Source organism: Colletotrichum fructicola, assembly GCF_000319635.2.
Source record: "Colletotrichum fructicola Nara gc5 chromosome Unknown KSG_Nara_v1_contig07, whole genome shotgun sequence".
Lineage (NCBI taxonomy): Eukaryota > Fungi > Ascomycota > Sordariomycetes > Glomerellales > Glomerellaceae > Colletotrichum > Colletotrichum fructicola.
Window position 1 is genome coordinate 1,141,149 of NW_027094057.1, and position 19,493 is coordinate 1,160,641.

General features: G+C 52.8%; 8 protein-coding genes across 8 annotated transcripts; 2 read left to right on the forward strand and 6 right to left on the reverse strand.

The window, feature by feature from the left end:
- Positions 1-680: 680 nt before the first annotated feature.
- CGGC5_v012006 (uncharacterized protein) lies at positions 681-2,432 on the forward strand (the record flags this gene model as incomplete). Its single annotated transcript, XM_032030808.2, has 3 exons — positions 681-1,209; positions 1,270-1,350; positions 1,408-2,432. 3 exons carry the CDS (start codon positions 681-683, stop codon positions 2,430-2,432), a joined length of 1,635 nt encoding a protein of 544 aa, XP_031889928.2.
- A 990-nt stretch (positions 2,433-3,422) lies between these two features.
- Positions 3,423-4,655, forward strand: CGGC5_v012007 (uncharacterized protein; the record flags this gene model as incomplete). Its single annotated transcript, XM_032030809.1, has 1 exon — positions 3,423-4,655. The coding sequence occupies one exon, from the start codon at positions 3,423-3,425 to the stop codon at positions 4,653-4,655; it is 1,233 nt and encodes a 410-aa protein (XP_031889929.1).
- Positions 4,656-4,756: 101 nt separating this feature from the next.
- Positions 4,757-6,367, reverse strand: sol5-2 (Bifunctional solanapyrone synthase; the record flags this gene model as incomplete). Its single annotated transcript, XM_066152631.1, has 3 exons — positions 4,757-5,156; positions 5,272-5,773; positions 5,836-6,367. 3 exons carry the CDS (start codon positions 6,365-6,367, stop codon positions 4,757-4,759), a joined length of 1,434 nt encoding a protein of 477 aa, XP_066007858.1.
- A 657-nt stretch (positions 6,368-7,024) lies between these two features.
- CGGC5_v012009 (uncharacterized protein) lies at positions 7,025-7,809 on the reverse strand (the record flags this gene model as incomplete). The annotated part of the gene is made up of 2 exons (XM_032030811.1): positions 7,025-7,351; positions 7,402-7,809. The coding sequence occupies 2 exons, from the start codon at positions 7,807-7,809 to the stop codon at positions 7,025-7,027; spliced, it is 735 nt and encodes a 244-aa protein (XP_031889921.1).
- Positions 7,810-8,406: 597 nt separating this feature from the next.
- sorC (FAD-dependent monooxygenase sorC) lies at positions 8,407-9,840 on the reverse strand (the record flags this gene model as incomplete). The annotated part of the gene is made up of 3 exons (XM_032030812.1): positions 8,407-8,868; positions 8,936-9,139; positions 9,193-9,840. The coding sequence occupies 3 exons, from the start codon at positions 9,838-9,840 to the stop codon at positions 8,407-8,409; spliced, it is 1,314 nt and encodes a 437-aa protein (XP_031889922.1).
- Positions 9,841-10,642: 802 nt separating this feature from the next.
- On the reverse strand, positions 10,643-12,370 carry hxnP-0 (Major facilitator-type transporter hxnP; the record flags this gene model as incomplete). The annotated part of the gene is made up of 5 exons (XM_032030813.1): positions 10,643-11,227; positions 11,292-11,687; positions 11,738-11,894; positions 11,949-12,056; positions 12,123-12,370. 5 exons carry the CDS (start codon positions 12,368-12,370, stop codon positions 10,643-10,645), a joined length of 1,494 nt encoding a protein of 497 aa, XP_031889923.1.
- A 1,252-nt stretch (positions 12,371-13,622) lies between these two features.
- On the reverse strand, positions 13,623-16,104 carry CGGC5_v012012 (Aconitate hydratase; the record flags this gene model as incomplete). The annotated part of the gene is made up of 2 exons (XM_032030814.1): positions 13,623-15,920; positions 15,976-16,104. The coding sequence occupies 2 exons, from the start codon at positions 16,102-16,104 to the stop codon at positions 13,623-13,625; spliced, it is 2,427 nt and encodes an 808-aa protein (XP_031889924.1).
- Positions 16,105-16,486: 382 nt separating this feature from the next.
- Positions 16,487-19,323, reverse strand: CGGC5_v012013 (putative transcriptional regulatory protein; the record flags this gene model as incomplete). The annotated part of the gene is made up of 7 exons (XM_066152632.1): positions 16,487-17,627; positions 17,684-17,786; positions 17,833-17,851; positions 17,980-18,276; positions 18,342-18,900; positions 19,038-19,135; positions 19,306-19,323. The coding sequence occupies 7 exons, from the start codon at positions 19,321-19,323 to the stop codon at positions 16,487-16,489; spliced, it is 2,235 nt and encodes a 744-aa protein (XP_066007983.1).
- Positions 19,324-19,493: the final 170 nt, after the last annotated feature.

Here is a 19,493-nt window from a genome sequence, read left to right on the forward strand (position 1 = left end):
CGGCCTCCGACTGAAGACCACGATACTGGTCGGTACCGTGCGGATGCCTCATCACGAACCTGGATGAAGGGTCAGCATGGTGGTTCGCCAGTTGTTACCTGCAAGAACCTCCAACACCAAACCCACCATGCCCGGATCTCCAGCCAATTGCTTCTCGACGCAGGTCACCCTAAATCGTAGGGTGTGGCTCCTGGCCTCCTGCTTGTGAAGGGACGCAGCTGCATGCCCAATGGCCCAATTTGCGACCGGCACGACGACTCATTGGCCTGGACAGCGAACCGACCTGAGCACTTGACCCGACCAACAACACGCTTTGGCGGAGTGCGAAATTGCGAGAAACACAGACTCCTCGTCGAAGACACGGATTCCGAGTTCATTCATTGCGGCTTTGCCAGCGACCTGAGTAACGATTAGAAGTACGATAGCAGAGGTCATGGAGCAGACCCCCAACACCTCGTCAATCTCCTGGAATTCCCTCCACCATTTTTCAGATTTCTCAACCAAACCCCATCACGTCTTCCTTGGAGGCCCCAGAAGTGAGCTCCAGTCCGATCTTGCAATGGCCAGACCTCGAGGAAAGTCCACAAGCCCTGTCAAGGAGGGTAGGCAACCAAGTATGATCATAACCCACAAGTTAACCATTTGGAAACACAGCTCAGTTTGACACTCAATAAGCAGTCATGACCTACGTTGATGGTCTTGGTACAATCAGCACCAAACTTCGCAACCGTCTCAGGCGATTCTACGACGCGCTTGTTCTCCTTTCCAGTCTAATCGAAGCCTGCAAGGTCAATGGCCAGACGCGAGCTAATAACGAAGGATATGAACCGAGTGACAACCCAAACATTGTCCTCGAGTGCTTCATAAACAAGTTGGCGCAGGTTTGCGATAATGTGCCATTTGGAGACACAGTCACTGCCTTGGCAATCACCATTCGCAATTACGATGGCTTGCTTTACACCTTTGCCTACAACAGGCAGACTGTGGGAGACCCCAATAAGGCCACAAACTTTGTTCGCCGACTTCTCAATGATACGGGCACCGCGACCTTAGATCAAGTCAAAGACGATCCTCACAGCCCATTGTTTCAAAGGGCGCTTCAACAGATTCTGGAGTTCCACGACAAACGAATCCTGGCGTATCGCGATAAGCTGATGAAATCTGTAGTGGCCTGTATCGTCGACTGCAATGCCAATAACTCTCATGAAAGTAAGCATTCACCCTCAACCTCGCTGGACACCTGATCTAATGTGTCTTGTGGTACGCTAGGTCTCTCGCTTGAAAATGCTTTACGCGATCTGAAGGAAACCTTAACTGCTCATAAAAGCCGAGACGGTAATAATTGCTCCGGTAGGGCCACTGTCACATCTTCTACATCTGAAAGGTACTGATCTCTCTTTTTCGAAGTGACAGAGAATGCCAATCTTGTCCACGCTGCGGCCACTCTGCGGGCTTCACCCGTGTATGATAATATCATTGAGAGAACCAGGGCAGGCAGAATGAATGAGTCTGAAAGATGGTGTGACCTCTCCCACTTTGTCGGGCGGCTCGCTTCATACTTAGGTATGGTCCGCGCCATCATCATCGCTCGCAGACGTATCCCAGAGCTATTCGAGAAATTCAACATCGTTTTCCTGCCGTCTAGCAATCCTTTGCCGAATCCAATCACATGTCTTCAACCTTCGACAATGACAGCTGCAAAGCGCCGAAGCCTCCGGACGGCCAAGGCAATTATCGGCCGCATAGTTTGGGAACCTGCAGAGTTAGCCAAGTACCAGGGATATGCTGAAGAACTCCAGCGCTGCGGACTAGATGATCTCATCTTTAAGCAGTGTGCAAGAGAATCTTTCCACCCCATTGTTCATTGCGAGATTCTCGTTCTTGATTGGCTGTGTGGACAACATCCCAGCGGAACTACTTCCATCCCCTTTTTCCGGGACTTTCGGTATATCGGGTGTAGCAAGCCAACGTGCCGCCTCTGCGAATACTACTTTGCTGCTCACAGAAGCGGCATACAAGTTCGCCGGGGACACAAGAACGTCTACCTGAACTGGATTGTTCCCAACGTCACGGATGAAAGCCCGGATTGGGCCAAAGAGAAGGATAGTCTCATTGACAAAGTATTGGGAGGTGTCCGGCGGGATGCGCTCTCGGCTCTGGAGGAGAAGGTCACTGACCACAAGAGATGGGACTCAGACACCTTTTCATATCAGCAGACGTTCCAGTCTCTGGCTAGCACGTCTGTTCGTGGCACCGACCTGGCTTCCGTGATGAGTCTTTTATCAATTGCTGAAGGAGGACCATCGTGCCGCTCTCAGATATCAGTGATTGTCGATGATGATTCTTGGAGCGTTGCAGGTCACGCGGACCAAGAGGCCGAGGACTCTGATGATGATGGAGGGGCTCTGCTTTTCTCCGGTAGACGCAGGTGATATTCAAGCTCAATTTGTTGAAATGGGCACAATATGCGAAGCAACCTTCACCTAGTTACACTTCTGTGTGCCTGGCTGTTTCTTGTGTGCTGCAGCGAGTATTTCTACTGGTTTCATATAGTCTATATTCATATCGTTGTCGCCGTTGTCGCCGTTGTCGCCTTTCTCGTTCGTTTTCTTTCAGGTATTATCGCCTATTTCTGTCCCTAATAGTCTCGTCCTCAGTAGGCATAAGTCGGTACAAAGAACATACGCCGTACAGACAGAAAACTTACGTAAACTTTCTTGAACACCCGGATTCCCTTTTATTTGCCTTCAATCGTTTTGACGGATGCTCCATACAAATGGAGCACAGCAATATTGCAGCTGCATCACGATGACGAGGGCATCCCCTGCGAATCAGAGCCTTCCCCGCAGCAGCTGATCGCCGATCTCCCGGTGACAGGTAGCCCTCAGGGACCTCATTCGGGGGTTTTTCAGGGGCAGTTCGTCCCGCTAGGGCAGATGAATACCACCATGCGGGGTAGCTACCCCAACAGGGCACCTGAAGGAGCTTAGGTAGGTAGCTCCCTCTCTCACTGATGCGTCATCGACGTCACTAGTCCGGAGCTTTCCCTCCAGCCCAGTCGATTTGCAGCTCATAGTGCAGCTGAAGTAGGCAGCCCAGCAGCTGGCCCCCTGTCCTTCAGCTGCTTCCGCTCGTCATTTTGACTTCAATTGCGTCTCCAAGACACGTGGGACAAGCCCAGATCTTCCTTGTTTTGCCTGCCGCCAACAGTCCCGAGGGTAGCCAGCCACCAGGGGTAGATTGCAAGTTCGTCGCCTTGTCCATCCCTCAAAACCAGCTCTCTCCCTGCTTCTTCAGGCCCTCTCATACAGCTACGAACTTTTCGGTACTCTCTTCAGCATCAACTCCAATCCTCTCGGCGTCCGAAAGCTGTCTTGTAACTAAACACCTACCAGTCTGCCAGTCATTCGCCAGACGCCAAAATGATGTCCGCAAGACCCCTCGCTCGCTCGACGCTCCCTAGAGCTACTCGTGCTCTTCGAGCTCCCCGTCAACAGCTTCGCTTCCAAACGACCACTACCTCGTCATCAGCGAGCGCAAGCGGAGGCAGCTCACACTTTGGAGCTGGCGTCGCCGGAGGACTCGCAGGCGCCGGTCTCTTCTACGCAATCTACTCCTTCACCCCCGCCGGACGCACCGCATCCAAGGTCAACAAGGCCGCCAAGGAGGCAGAGAAGAAGTACCAGGTTGCCGCGAAGAAGCTGCAGGAGAACACCCCGTCGCCCGACCAAGCCATCGACTCCATCAAGCAGTTCGCCTACTCCTACGTCGGCTGGATCCCCGGCGGTCGCTCCTACGTCGACTCCGCGTTTGACGAGTTCAAAACTGTCCGCAAGAACCACAAGGAGGAGGCCGACGAGATCATCAACGATGCCTACAAGCAGTTCCAGGAGGTCGCCAAGGTCGGTCTGAGCCTGGAGGCCGTTCACAAGGCGTACGAGGTTCTCGCCGACCTGTCCAAGAAGATTGCAAACCTGTCCGGCGATGCCATCTCCGACATTGTTGACAATCACCCTCAGCTGAAGGAGAAGCTCGGTGGCAACATTGACCAGCTCAAGCAGCTGGGCGACCAATACGGCCCTGAGGCGAAGAAGCAGGTCGATGAGACGTGGAAGCAGATCAAGGACATCCTTGCGGGAGGCCTTACCGCTAGCAACTTCGACAAAGCCCGCAAGTTGATTGAGGACAAGACTCAGCAGGTCAAGAAGCTCGGAGACGAGGCTTGGAAGAAGGCACTCGAGGAGGCGAAGCCCTACCTCGACAAGAACCCCAAGGTCAAGGAGCTTCTGGAGAAGAACGCCGATGCACTGAAGCAGGGCAACGCGAAGGAGGTATTCGAGAAGGCCAAGTCTGCTGTCGACTCTGGCGACCTTGGTGGCTTGGAGAAGTATGTTGGCGACGCTGCGGATAAGGCCAAGTCTAAGGGCTCACAATTGGGCGGAAGCTTCGGTGGCCTGGATCAGTACTTCAAGATGATCCCTGACGGCGACCAGATCACTCCCAAATTGAAGCAATTGAGGGAAGTCGCGGACAAGCACAAGGAGGAGGGAGAGAAGTTGTTCAAGGAGACTCTGGAAGAGGTCAAGAAGGTCCTCGAGGCGAAGGGAAAGAAGGCGGAGGAGATCGCCAATAAGGCCAAGGAGGAGGCCAAGTGAGAGGCTGCATGATGCATCAGCCGTCTAGCCTTCCTCGATCACTCTTGTAAAATAACCCTAAGCGTAATGTAATTTTACCAAAAGAACTTCCATTTATCACTCTAGAACACCTTGAACCCACCTGGGACGTTCTTTTGAAACAGGCCTTCAGGATCATACTTCTTGCTGACAGCCTGCAGCCTCGCTTTTACCTCTGGTCCGTAACTTCCGATCGGATCTTGCGTGATGTCTGCGTAATTAAGATATTGGAAAGGGATTAGAAGTCCGCGCTGTTGCAGCATGTCCTTGTGCGCGTCAATGATGCTCTGCATCCCTGCTTGCACCATCTCATCGTCTTCCCGGTTCGTGTAAGCTGCTGTCAAAACCGACATCACCTCGTCTTTTGCCTCGGGTGTCAGCCCGAGCGAGTTGGTTCCGTTGGTCACTGGATGGGGCTGGATGAGAAGGACGAGCTGAAGCCCCTCTATGTGTGCTAAAAGCTTAGTTCCTTCCTCCCAGGTTCTGAACATCTCCGAGTAAACGCTGGAGTCGCCGTTTTTTGGAGGAGTAGACGATATCGATTGCACTGTCCAAATGAACTCAAGGCACGCGAAGTGGTAATCAATGTCAAGCTTACCGCGTGGTATTCGGCGGAAGAAGGCCGTTCGCCTCCGAAGTCATGGAACTAGCATTCCCAATCCGCAGCGAACTCCCAATCTGCGGCTGAATCGCCGTGAACTGCTGATAAACAGGCGGATTCTCGACGGGCTTGACATAATACAGCGCGTCGCCGACTGCGTAGTTGCCCTGGTCGAAGAGCAAAGACATGCCCATATCAGCAGCATCGTCAAAGTTCTCCGCACTCATGAAGTCGCTGAACGCCTGTGCATGCGCCTCCAGGACCTCGTTCGTGTACTCAAAGGCCACGGTGCCGCCCCACATATCGCCCATCGGGAAGGTTGGCACGTCGATGCGGGTGACGATGCCGAAGTTGTTGGAGCCGCCTTTCAGCGCGAGCCAGAGGTCCGCGTGGGAGGACGCCGTGGCTTCGACGATGGCGCCGCTGGCGAGGACGATTTGGTAGGTGTGGATATTGTCGCAGACCCAGCCGTGGCGGCGGGCGAGGTAGTGGATGCCGCCTGAGAACGAAGCTTAGCACCGGTTCATCTGTCGGAAGGATCATCATATTGGTGTAGCTTACCACCTGTTGCAAGACCTCCGACGCCAATGCCGGTTACTCTCCCGCCCATGACGATCAGATTGTGAGGGACGAGTTGTGGGTAGATATCGCTCCAGATACCACCGACCCCTAATGACGCTACAGTTTTTTCCTCATTCAATACGAGAGAGTTCAGCTTGCGCAGGTCAACGGTGATGCCTTGGTCGATGTTGGCTGAGCCGGGCCAGATCATGTGGCCCCCGCTCCGGATGGCGAATTGAGGGGGTGCGTGGGAACATGTTGCGTCTTTCCTAGTGATCAGCTTGATGAACTGAGAGACTTCGTGGGCGGTCTCGGGTTGGAAGATGCATCCCGGCCGGATGTCGCGTTCCTGGCCGGAGTAGTATGACGAGATCGATTCGTTGTAGGTTGGCGTCTCTGGGTATGCTACGCGGTTGGGTATGAGGGATTCGAGGAGCTGGCAGTAGGCGTTTGCATCTTGTAATGCAGAGGTAAAAGCTGTCAGGATAATCAGCAAGATGAGGTAAGTTATGGCAGGATGACTTTGAGGCATGGTGATTATTCTTAAGACATGAGATAACACCCATCAAGTCTGGTTTTGTGACAGGGGAGCTGATTGTAATATCTTTCTTGCTTCCGCACAAGGATGACGAGGCGTCGGTGCAACTGCGGCCATTCTTGCGCAACAGCACCGAGATTTCGGGGTAATGCACGATGTTCACGCGGGGTTGACAAGGAAGCGTAGTCTTGGGCATTTAGGACGGAGAAGATCTTTGCTTGTATGGGAAGGTAAGCCTTGGGGGACAGGGTTACACGACATGGAAGGATCGAGGCGACTCTGCACGACGTCTCACTGAAGGAATCCAATTACGAACCCGCTTCAGTTTGAAGGTAAGCGGCTGGTAACAACGTCTTGGTTGATCGATTGAAACTCCGACGTCTAAGCCAACCTGGCTCTGAAGGACAGGAATGGCCATGATCTTTCCTTCGACAGGTCCATTGAGGTTAAGCAAAGTACATAGGTAACTGTTGATGGCTGAAGCCTACTGCTCCTCTGCCCGCTTGTGAGTTCCTTTTCCTCCTACTTTGTATCTTTGACTTGTTTGATCCAAAAACACCTTCGAGGTTTCAAGTGCAATGAATTTGAGGTCATGGGTAGATACTTATGGTATGACTATGAACGCTCTTTCGCTCCGCTACACCCGGGCAGCTAACTCATGCGGCGAATAGCCTCCACGATGAGGTTCGCAAGCTCCTTGGTACGAGACAACTGCGCCATATGCCCTGCATCAAGTCGATAGACCTTTGCCTCCGCACCGGCCGCGACCGTCTCCTGCATCTGCATGGGAATGATCTGGTCTTGTTCACAAATGATGTAGTCGACAGGCACGTCGTGCCACCCGGCGTATTCGATCTTCGTGCCCCATCCATGCGCCGGATGATGCACAAACTCATCGATCCACGGCTTGGCAGCCTCGGCGGACATATCGTTGAAGAACGCCATATCATCAACAGGGCCCTGGGTTCCCTTCTCTTCCTTTTCAGGAGTCAGCCACTGCCACCAGAGAACAAGAGAGCTCATCTCACATTGATCTTCATGAACGGCAACGGCTGATGCTCAAATCCAACCGGCAGAAAGGCGGCCGTAATCCCGACGATTTGTCGAATTCCACCCCTCTTTGCTTCATCTTCGTAGGCTGACTGGGTCAGGCCCTTCATGGCGCCAGCTCCGATGAAGCCGCCAGCGGAATGCAGGACCAGAATCACGCCATCACTTCCGCATCTGTCCACGAACGGTTCGAGCTTGGTTCGGATACCTTGAGAGTCGTCGGCAATGGTGAGCCCGCGAGGCTCCCGTTTTGATGAGGTGCCACCGCTGATGATGGTTCCCACATGGATTGAGGGGTACCCGGCTTTCTTGAGTTCGTCGACAAGCGGCCCGAAGGTGGCGATGCTTTCATATAGGCCCGGCACGATGAAGATTCCTGGCGCCATGGTGATCGTTGGGATGGCGGACGATGAGTGATGGTATCAAATATCGACCGCAGAGAAGTCGACGTTCGAAAAGGTAGATTTTATGTGCGACGATCATGCGCTCAATGGTTCTAGTGCTGACTTAAGGGACGACCAGGCAACTGCCACCAGGAGAGGTGGCGTTGAGAGATGCGTTCTGGAGTAGCCTCTTTGAGAAATTGTCTCGCAGCTGCTGCCACCTTCTCCATAGAATCCAAGACACTCACTAGCTTATGCGATGAGCCACTCAGCTGAGGCAATATCTTATTTCTTCTGACCTCCTGCCCATCAACCTCTCAATGGCATTTATCACGAATAAGGAATTGAATCAGTCATTGTATTGAAAGGTTCGTGATGCACAACAGACAGAATGATTCAACACGGCTGTAAGAGGCTCGGTGGCTCTAGCAATACGTTTCGATGTGTACCCTTTGAGTCGGCGTTGACGTCCTGGCCAACCTGCTTCGACGACCTAGATCAAAAGTTCTCAGACGCTTCGGACAGTGAAGTAATCACAGAATGACTTCATCGAAATGGAGCCGGATAACGATAGCTGAAGTTGTAATGCCAGACTATCCTCTACAAACCGGCACGGAAGTTGCCCTGTCGGTAGTTCGTTGCCCCCGTCTTGACCAACAGACGTCTCTCTAAATCGTCCAGGCTGTGATGGATGCTTTCGTTGATGTCGAACTCCCATATATCCTTTGCCTTTGTCCGGACCTCATTTTCTATAGCTTTGAAGTCTTTTCCAACCTCGGTCTGGCCCTCGTATAGCTCCCCAATCCGCCGGCTTCCCTCCACAAGTCGATGTCCTCTATCCCGACGACATTGATCATATGCTGCAAAGGCCGCCGAGATGTCGTCCCGACCTTCAACTCTGTCATCAGCTAGCAGAGACGCCAGAGTAGCGGCGTCCTCGATGCACAGTCCGGCTCCAGCACCCTGATGAGGTGTGCTCGCGTGCGCGGCATCGCCAATGAGACAGATGCGCCCTCTGGAAAAGGTCGGAACAGGGTGGTCACCGAGGTCGAATAATCCCCACTAGCTTTTGTCAGCTTTGGCGAGTTTTGACGTCTTTCAGTAGTCATGGAGTATGGATTGTACCCACCCTGTCAACAGATTTCATCCTCTTGACCAATTGTCGTAGTCTGGGGGATAGGCCCTCAGAATCGGCGTAACAACCTTCCTCTCCGACTGGCAGAACAAAATTCGTGCTGCTGGGCCAGTCTCCATCGCTTGTGCAATGCATCACTATGTTCAGGATGGTACCGTTTGCTACTGGGTAAGTAACTATATGCCGCTTATTGGCAGACTGGGCGATTTAGTTAGGAGGATCATGCCATAGGAAGATCTAGGACCACTTACCCACAGGTTCGAACCCATTGCCCGTTTCTTTCCAATTATCTCCAGAGCTTCGTCCATTGGGATCAAGCCACGATAGCAGTGCTTGTGCGTGAATCCGCACGTCGCAGACGGATGGTCGCTTCCCACGACGATTTCGCGGGTACGAGATTTGATTCCGTCGCATCCGACAATGGCGTCTGCTTCGGCAGTAGAACCGTCCTGGAACACCATTCTCAGTTTTCCTGAAGGACCGTTTGGCTCTTCAACACGGTCTAGCTGCTTGTTGAACTTGGCCACGTCTTTTGGAAGGTGTTGAATCATTCCGTCCAGGAAATGAGCCCTGTGACAGCCCCTGATGCCAGCTTCTGCGTCTCCAAGGGTGAAGATGGGCTCATCGTCTTTCTTCTCATCTGAGCCGTCGAAGAAAGTCCAAAGAATGTCTGGTTGGGCGACCCTGTCAAAAACCTGGTATATGACTGGGTCGCAAGCCTTCATGGCTCTGGTGGCGTTCGGGGTGATGCCCAATCCTGCACCAATTTCGCCGAAGGCTTGCGCTTTTTCGTATATGGTGCAAGGGACGTTGCGCTTGACTAGCGAAATGGCCAGGGCTACTCCGGCTATTCCGCCGCCGATGATGGCGATTTCCAAGTCTTTCTTGATGGGCGCCATGTTGGTCTGGTAGTGTGAAGGAACAGGACGTCTAGGCGAGTACCGTACAATGAAGTGAGGGGAAATTCATGGTTGTCATCTTGTTGGGTATTTATTTTGTCTGATGATAAGGTTCTGCCGGATGTGACATTAAGCGTAATAAGTCCTCGGTACATGAGGTTGAGTTTGCGTAATGCAACTCATGTGCCTCTACCACGCGAAAGACGAGCTCGCCACTCCAACAACAATTATCGGTGATATTGATCATGCTTCATAAAATCCAAAGCCGTAATTTGAGGTTTGGCTTAGTCCTCTCACTGCCAGTATGCAGGCCTTCGGACGTCAAAATGCGACTCGCCCATCTCGCGTCGCGAATAGTCCGAGCAAATCATCTTCAGCATGTACACTCAATGCCAATCACAATGCAGTGCGTTTTTACCAGGATAAGAGCTCTTATTAGCTTTATCATATCCACACGTCAAAGCTCTTGCGTCGGACTCAATCTCCGTCTTCAGCCGGTGACGTAGGAACTTTGAATCAACATGAGATGAAGTACGTGCCCACATACCCCGCGTCGGGCCCCGAACACCGGGAAGAGTTCGCGTGTTCGCGGGAATTCCGGCACGAGTGTGCGACTGCCAAAGTGAGGAATTTCATTTGACGGGCTGTTACGGTTTAGAATTCGAAATACTATGCGTTGTTCAAAAGCTCAGCTACATGTACCAATTATTCAGGATTTCTAGCCATCGATAAACGCACGTACATTACAACGTCCAAGAGTTTGAAGATGACGTTTTGTGCCAGATACCGCAAGTTACCCATCTTAGAGCGTAAACAGATTTGTGTCCCTTCCCTCTGCCTTCAGCTTCTTGTTCGCTCTAGTCAGCATAACCTTCATGATAGCGCAAGTAACGATACTCAGCGCCGACGAGGCCATCATCAGCAGGTTTGCCATGACATATCTCGGACTATCTGTCGATGGAAAGAAGTAGGGACTCCAGATGTTGCCAAGCTGACTGAGCAAGTTAATAATAGCTGTCGCACACGCCCTCTTCTCAGGCGTCTGGTTCAGGGTGGAGCTAGCCCAGCTGAACACCATTGCGTTACTCGAGAAACAACCGCAGATGTATAGGAAAGCAGCAACATAGCGAGCGGCGTTGTTGATTGTCGATACTGAAATGATGAAGCCGATGCATGCGACTCCCTGAGGCACTGAGATATGGAAACCGCGCTCCTTGCGACGATCGGAAGAGAATGCCGTTAGGAAGGCAACGAACGTCGCGAGAAGATAGGGCGGCGCGGTCAAGATCAGGGTCAGGGTGTTGTTGCCGAGCTTGAAGCCCTTCACAATCGTGGGAAAGAAGTTGTTGAATCCGTAGGCGCTGTGATTGGCCGTAAGCATGACCACCTATTATATGTGTGTTAATCTCTAAGGTTTCTTCCACAACGAGCGCGGATAGGCAACAACTTACGAAGACCCATGTTCGGGCATCCTTGACAGCGAGCTTAAGTCCATTCCAAACACTTGAATCGGCTTCCGGTAGCGAGACTCTGTCCCTCCGGATACGCTCAACCGCAACCTTCTGCTCCTTATCGGCGAGCAGCCACTTCGCAACGCCCGACTTCTGACCCGGGAAATCCGGGAGAAGCATAGCCCCAAGGATGGCCGCGGCGAAACTGCCTGCACCCTCAATGATGAAGAGCCACTGCCATCCGGCGATACCCCGAGCTCCCTCAAGACCTGAGAGGACGCCGGCTGCGATGAGTCCCGAGAATGCCGTCGCAAGGAGAACGCCAGAGTATAGAATAGCGGTGCGAAATGCAAGCTCCTTTCGAGGATACCAACAACTCAGAAGGTACATGGCACCCTAAATAAACATCAGCGGTAGTCAATGAGGAAGCATGTGCCAGGACCAACCGGAAAAAAAGGAGCCTCCGCAATTCCCAAAAAGAATCGAATAACGAGAAGGTGTGTATAGTTCCCTGCTCCTGCTGTAGCGGCGGAGACAACTGACCAGAGAGCTGTCCATGCGGGAATGTAGAGAGACGGTCGGGTTCGGGTAAGGAGCATGTTACTTCGCCATTGTTAGCAGTGATCATGCGTGAGAGTTACAGAGAAGGCCACTTACCTTGGAAGCTGCATAAGCATATAGCCAATATTCAAGATGGACACAGCAACATTGAACTGGTTGCCAGTGAGTCCAAGATCCTTCTCAAAGGTGCTCAGTCGTGCTTGACTAAAGTGGAGTGATGATCAGTTTAAGAACCCACGAGCATACCAGTTGCCGCGCTTTGAGACTTACGCAATGTTGTTTCTGTCGAGGTAGTTGAAAAGATAGAGAATCCAAACAACCGGTACCAACGTGAAGTCAAGCTTCCTCGTAAGACTCTTCTCAACGGCGGCATACTCTTCCTCGGACATCCCCAGATCATCGCCATTGACGTCTTTCTCAGACACGAAGTCCTTTTCGCCAACGGGATGCGTGCTGTCGATGTGGTCTGAGGTGGCCTGCATGGCTTCTTGCTTTGTCTCGGCTTCGCGGGCGGCCATCTTGCACGCCTGTTGGGTTTTCGAGAAAGCGTGTGCTGAGAAGCTCTCGAACCTTGGGTCTTCGGACTCAGAGATATAAGAATCAACGGCTCAACTATGCGAACAACCAAGGACTTGAAGTTCAGCAGCAAAGTCTCTGAAGTCGATGAAGAGAAAGTCTCCAGGCCCTGGGAAAACAACATTGGAAACCAACCGTCGTCTGTCCTCTTTTAAACTCCATGTCAGAAAGAGACACCAGTCACCCTCGGCTTGATGTCTTTTGTTGCCCAGACTTGGGCCTAGCCCAGGACGACCTTGCAGAAGCCAAACAACAGGATGTTCACCCCAACTTCCTACCCCGCATACCCCGAAAACGACCCCAGATTTTGGCGTGTCCCACAGACACCCAATTCTCTGGCTGTGGAATATGGCAGCTGTAAGCTTATTGCGTTCGTCTCCTCTTCCCCAGACCCGCAATCGAAAGATGAATTAGCCATCATTTTCTTGGACGACGGAGCAGTCCTGCTGCACCGGAGAGGTGCGATGGGCAGTTCCGTCCTTCGGGGCAGTCCAGCCACTGAGAGTCACCATCCGGACCCGTTAGACTGAAGCCAAGGCCAAGATTCTAGCGTTCCCGGAGCCACCCGCGAGTCAGCGGAGAAGACCTTGAGCAGGAATAGCCCGCAAACAGGAGGAAGGGCTGCTCCGTGAGGCTACTATACTCTAGGAAATGTGAGGCACTCATGATATCGGGGGCCACGCGCACGTGGTTACGTTGACTTACCCTATTGTGTTTACCGGTGATCCGGCTGCTTCCAGACACCCAACAGTAATGAGCACAAATTCCCAGCCTCGTCATGTGGTCTGCTCGCTCCGGGATTGTGGGGCATGAGACGGAAGATTGCGGGGACTGACTGGGCGTGGAATGATTACGATTGCAGAGGTCCTGATTTGCAGATATCGCCAGCCCATTGACGAGAGATTTCCACTCTGGCAGATTTTGTTGACTTGAGATGTCCAATGAAGAGACTTCAGAAAGGGTCGGTTAAGGGTGAAGACCAGAGGTTTGATGTGCTGCATAGTAGAACATAGAACACAAAGGACAACATGACCAGAACGCAGCGTGGGGAAAGGAACACACATTGATCGAGGATTCAGATTGTGTCTGATGAAAAAGCGCTTATGTTGATTCTCTACCAAAATATGCAGTTCATGTATCATTCCCTAAACGCCGCCTCGAGATGATGTTTACAAAAGCTCTACCACTACAGTATCATGCGCTCTTTCCAAGGGCAACTCGCTTGATGTAGTTCAGTGCACTGCCAGCCCGCAGCCACTCGATCTGATTCAGCTCATAAGAGTGATTCAGCTTTGCCTTCCACCTCGACCCTTCCTTCGTGACAACCTCCATCGTGACCTGTTTCCCGGGTTGCAACTCTCCCTCCTCGACATCTAATAGTGTGATCTTGTCTCCATCCCTGATCTTGTCATAGTCGGCAGGGTCAGCGAATGTCAGAGGGAGCATTCCTTGCTTCTTCAGATTCGTCTCGTGAATTCTGGCAAAACCCCGGGTGATGATAGCAGCGCCACCCAGATATCGGGGTTCCAGCGCAGCGTGCTCGCGAGAGCTGCCTTCGCCGTAGTTGCTGTCGCCAATGATGCACCACCTGATACCCGCCTTCTTCAGGCTCCGCGCTGCTTGGGGTACGGGCTTGATCTTGTCGCCATCGACGGGGTCCTTGGCCTTGCCAATCATCTGGAGGGTACTTGCATCTGGCAGGAAGTCGTTGGTGGCGCCGAGGAGGAGATTGTTGCTGATGTTCTCGAGGTGGCCGCGGTAGTTGTACCAAGGACCTGCGGGGGAGATGTGGTCTGTTGTACACTTGCCACGGACCTTCATGAGGACAGTCAGATTACTTGCGTTTCCTGGCTGCCATGGCTCAAACGGCGTTAGGAGTTGTAGTCGGTCGCTCTTAGGATCGATGTTGACAGTCAACTCCGAAGTGTCGGCCATCACTGGCGGTTGAAATCGATCAGCGCCAGGGGAAAAGGCGATGGGAAGCTCTTCCGCCTTCGGAGGTGTGAATCGGAAAGGAGTTGTCGCGCCGGGCACGGGAATGGCATCTGTGATGGGGTTGAAGGTCAAGTTGCCTGCGAAAGCGAAAGCTGTTGCCAGTTCTGGAGATGTGACAAAGGAGTGGGTTGCAGGGTTGCTATCGTGACGGCCGGTGAAATTTCTGTTGAAGCTGGAGATGACGGAGTTCTTTTCAGCCCCCTTGACATCAACATCTTTCCTGTCCCATTGACCGACACAAGGCCCGCAAGAGTTGCTCAAGACAGTAGCACCAGCTTGTCGTAGCGTCTCAAGAATTCCCTCCTCTTCAGCTGTCGCTCGGATCTGTTCGCTCCCTGGGCTGACCAAGAATGGTGTCTTTGGACGATCCAGCCCAGCCTTCTTCGCCTGTATCACAAGGTCGCGGACCTTTTCGAGATCCTCGTACGAGCTGTTGGTACAGCTGCCGACGAGGCTGCAGCTCAGATTCGTAGGCCAAGAGCTTTCGCTAACATGGTCTTTGAACTGGGAGAGGGGGTGGGCGAGGTCGGGAGTGAAGGGGCCGTTGATGTGGGGTTCGAGGGTCGATAGGTCGATTTCGATGATGTCGTCGTAGTATCGGTCGCTGCCTTCGTCGGCAATAAGAAGCTCTTGCTTGAAGGAGTCGGCGTACTTGGCGATGCCCTTCCGTTTTGTCGCCGAAAGATATCGTGACATGGCTTCCGAGTATGGGAATATGCAGGACGTCGATCCGATTTCTGCAGACATGTTGCAGACTGTAGCCATCGCAGTGGCTCCAAGCGTTTCGGTGCCGGGGCCAAAGAACTCGATGATCTTCCCTTTACCCCCAGCAACGGTGAGGATACCCGCAAGCTTGCAGATGATGTCTTTCGAGGAGCTCCATCCCTGGAGCTTGCCCGTCAGACGCACGCCGACCACCTTCGGACACGCGAGTTCCCAAGGCATGCCGGACATTGCATCGACCGCATCGGCGCCGCCAACGCCAATTCCCAGCATACCCATGCCACCCGCGTTCGGTGTGTGAGAATCCGTACCAATCATCAGACCACCAGGGAAAGCGTAGTTCTCAAAGATGGTTGTGTGAATGATACCGGCGCCCGGTTTCCAATATCCTATCCCATATTTCTTCGTCGCGGAACTCAGAAAGGCATACACCTCCCGGTGATCGCTGGCAGCTCTTGACAAATCCTCCTTGTCTCCCTTCTCGGCCACGATCAAGTGGTCGCTATGAACCGAAGTTGGGACTCTGACTCGCGGCAGACCAGCGCTTATGAATTGGAGCAACGCCATGGTCGCCGTCGCGTCATGACAGGCAACTCGATCCGGTCGCAGACGCAGTATCGTCTTGCCTCTCTTTATCTCGTCGAGGACCCATCCTTCTTCGCCGGGTATCAAGTGGCTGTAAAGAACCTTTTCAGACAGTGTCAGGGGTCGTTTGTTGGATTTTTGGACGTCGCGGAGGGCTTGTAGCCGAAGGGCGTAGTCTAGAGTGTTGTACTGGAAACAAGTCAGAAAATCTTCCAATCGTTTGAAGCAGTCAAAAACAACTTACCGGCTCTAGAGGACTCAAAGCTACTTGCCCTGATGGAGTTGCGAAATGTCTTGTCAGCGCAGCGCGAGACCCCTGTCGGAGTGACGAGCATGCTTTCAAACGGGCCTCCCTCAACAGCGTGAACGACATGATTGCAACATCTGCCCCAACAAATCAACCCGCCAAGAGCGGGGGAATACAGCCATCTTTTTCACTTGTGATCTGGTGCGCAAAGATGTTCAAATCTTCATGTTTCGCGACGCCAATTCTCGAAGAGCTACGATTCCTCGGTTGCCAGATGCTGGACAGCTCCGTCCTCAAGGCCATTTTGGGCAAGAGACGGAGTAGTCCAGATCTTGTGCAGGGATCTGCTAGCGGGCTACTCCGTCCACCACCAAAAACAATAGTCTAGCCGGAGTAGTCCGCTTCCACGCTCTAGAGCCACAGCAACTGAGACTGCTGATTCCACTAAAATAGGATTCTCCTGAATGGCTGGAACACTTCGGCAAAATGCTGACGGAGAACGGCATAATCAGTAGCTTGGGTTGGGAAAGTTGCCCATCTCATACGGGTCGCCGATGCCGGCTAATGGAAAGCTCCAGCTGAATTCCGACTTGTCGAAGTCGGCCAGGAAAGTCTCGATTTCCGGAACGTAATCGTTGGATCCTCCATGGAAGGGTGGCTCGGGGTAGACGCCTTGCCAGTGCACTGCGTCTTGAGAGTGCGCCATGGCCACAGCGGACGAGCCCGGCATCTGGTGCCAAGCAGCGTCGGTTCCGTTGAGCGGGATGTGGGCGAGATCTGCCTGCTGGGCCGTTGCGTCATAGACGGAATGCCCTCCGTCAGCGTGGTCCAGGGCGTTTTGGCCATCCTCGAGCCGGTCTGCGCCAAGTGGCATGTACAACCGAGGGTTCTTTGAGGGCATATTTCCGGTGTAGAGCTTTCGGATAGTGAGGTCAACAATTGCGCCGAAACTTCGTTGTCCCTTTTTTACAGATGGCCACCACTCGCCGCCGACAGTAAGCAGGCTCGAGCATGTGCGAAGGCTCTTCGATAAGTCCGCCGTTGAAGCGTTTTGACGAACCGTAGAACACGTCCAGAACGAGTATATGAGGGTAGCTCCAGCTGCAAAAATGTTCTGTACTGTGCGCCATCCATGATGTAAACCTTGCATGTCGTGCAGAGCCTGATAATCGTGCAGTATTGATGCGGCGTTGTTGAAGCAGACCTGCAGTGACTCTGGAGAGGGATTGCGGATCGCTTGCGACGGTTGGAATAGCATAACCATAGTTGTGTGGTACTTGACCTTCAATTTGATTTGCCACATCCGCCGTTGTCTGTTGTCGATTCCCGGAAAGTCGAACGTCTCGCTAGAAACCCGATCCCACCAGTCCACGAGCTCTTCTTTTATTCTTGCTTGTTGAGCTGGCGGATTTTGCGGCAGAGGAAACCATGCAGAATCGCATGGAAGATGGTATAATTGCAGTTTGACGTCGGAGACCATGCGGTCTAGCTCAAATTGATATCTTGCAAACCGCAAAACGGCTGCAGAGAAAGACAATGGGATCGTGCCGCTCGCCGAACCAGGGTGCGCGGGAGGAGACTCGGGCAACTTAATATCGAATGTTTCGTCGCGAAAGCCGAGTGGTCGCCCTTGTATGGAAGATACAGATCTGAAGGTGGTTAGTAACGGATGGCAGGGCTGCAAAGATTCTCCCAGGGAACTTACCTATCGAGAGAATAAATCGTAAAGAATGTCAGACGTCTTATCTGTTGATTCTCAAAGTCTGCAGGCTCGATTGTGTTTAACGGCTCTCTATGTATGCCCAGCTCTACACAATGAGCAAGAGCAATATGGATTAGAGTCCATAGATTTACCTCCGCTGGTGTGAGCATGCTGTGTACGATGAGAACAACCAACGCCTGGATTGAAGATAGAGAGATTTGGGAAAAGCAATCCTTGGAGAAATGGAGAGCTGCGCGGTAGAATCTTTCTGGTGGGAATTCGTATACTCGTCCCCTAACCTTGACAATGGCCGCAATGTTGAAGACCATGAAGAGTATAAAAGCCACAACTGGCATAGGAACGGAATGAACGCCTTGGTCGCCGGGTAGTCTCTGTCTGCCATTCCACCGGAACGCTTGCATCGTAGAAGGCCAGCCATGTGGGAAGGGGTCATCGTCTAGTGAACAGCTAAACGTCGAGTACAGGGCATCGAGCGCGCTCAAAAGAGAAGTCGGTTCTAGGACTGGATAATCGGGATGCATCCAACGGACATAGGTGTGTACAAGCTTGATCGCATCTTCTTTCCTTGGTAATTCCTGTTTGTTTCAAATCAGTACCCAAATCCCGCTGTGTAAAGTCCAGCAAAAGTTATGAGACGAACCTGGCGTAAGAAAATATGTAAAGAGCGATTATACTGTTTCGAGATATCAGTCGGTACTGACGTGTCGTACCATTCCGATGAAGGCCCTTGAGCTTGCACATCTTCCAATAACGCCGCCGGAGTTGAGCCAGCGCTCGAAGGAGACGCCCCAATGAGGTTCGTGAACAAGACACCGGAGCTTGAGCCCAGATAGTGTTTTTGGCTTGAGTCGGAGTTGAGGGACAACATTCCCAGGTTCATGGCAACTGAGTGCGCGCGGTCCGGGAACTGCTCGTCGTGATCGTAGGAGCCCGCGGCCTCCGCGGGACGCTTGAGAGACTGCCGTTGGGACCCCAGACTTGCGGTCCGGCCCGTTGGCTGACTGCCCGCCCGGCCGGACCTAGGCGACGGCGTTGAGATGTTGTCGTCTTCAAGGTCCCCACCACCGCCGACGGCCGCCGAGCCCTTCGGGTCCGGGAACGCATCGATCTGCGGGCCGGTAGAGAGGTCAACATCGGGGAGTCGCGATTTGATGATGTCTTCGAGCCATTGAATCCTTGCCCGGGCAGCACTTGCGAAGCTATCGTCCGGATCGGGCCGTCAGCGCGGAACATAATCTTTTTTGACTTGCAGCCAACAACCAGGGGTCTAGCTCGTGAAACCGAGCCGGTGGGATGGTGCTCGTATAGCTTTGCGAACACGCGGGTATCGACTTACTTGCGAGGGACCAGCAAACCCGAGTTCTGACTGTCGACATCGAGGCAAGTTTCGCCGGCTTTTGCGCAGTTTGTGCAGGCAGGGACTTCTCCGTCGCACTGGTAAGTAGTGAGTATCCAGACACGTAAAAGTCATTGGGCCGGAGTAACGCGGTCCCAGCAGACTAAACGGCACGTCAGGGGGACGGGAGCTGAGCCGATGTGAGAGAGGAGAAAAAAGGTCTCACCTTGATCCGTCTCGTGCGACAGCGTCGACACGCCAGACGCACTTTCTTTGGCGGATTCATCCGCGATGACATCTCCCGTGAGGTTTGGTGAGCGTTGCGATTAATTTTTGTCCTCTGTTGTTTGTATGATTGATACAGAGTTGTTGGGGGCATGGCCAGCAGATCAAGGTGAGCAACGAGAAAATGAACCGGCGCCGGTGGCACCCCCGAAAGTCAACCGCTGTAGTCCT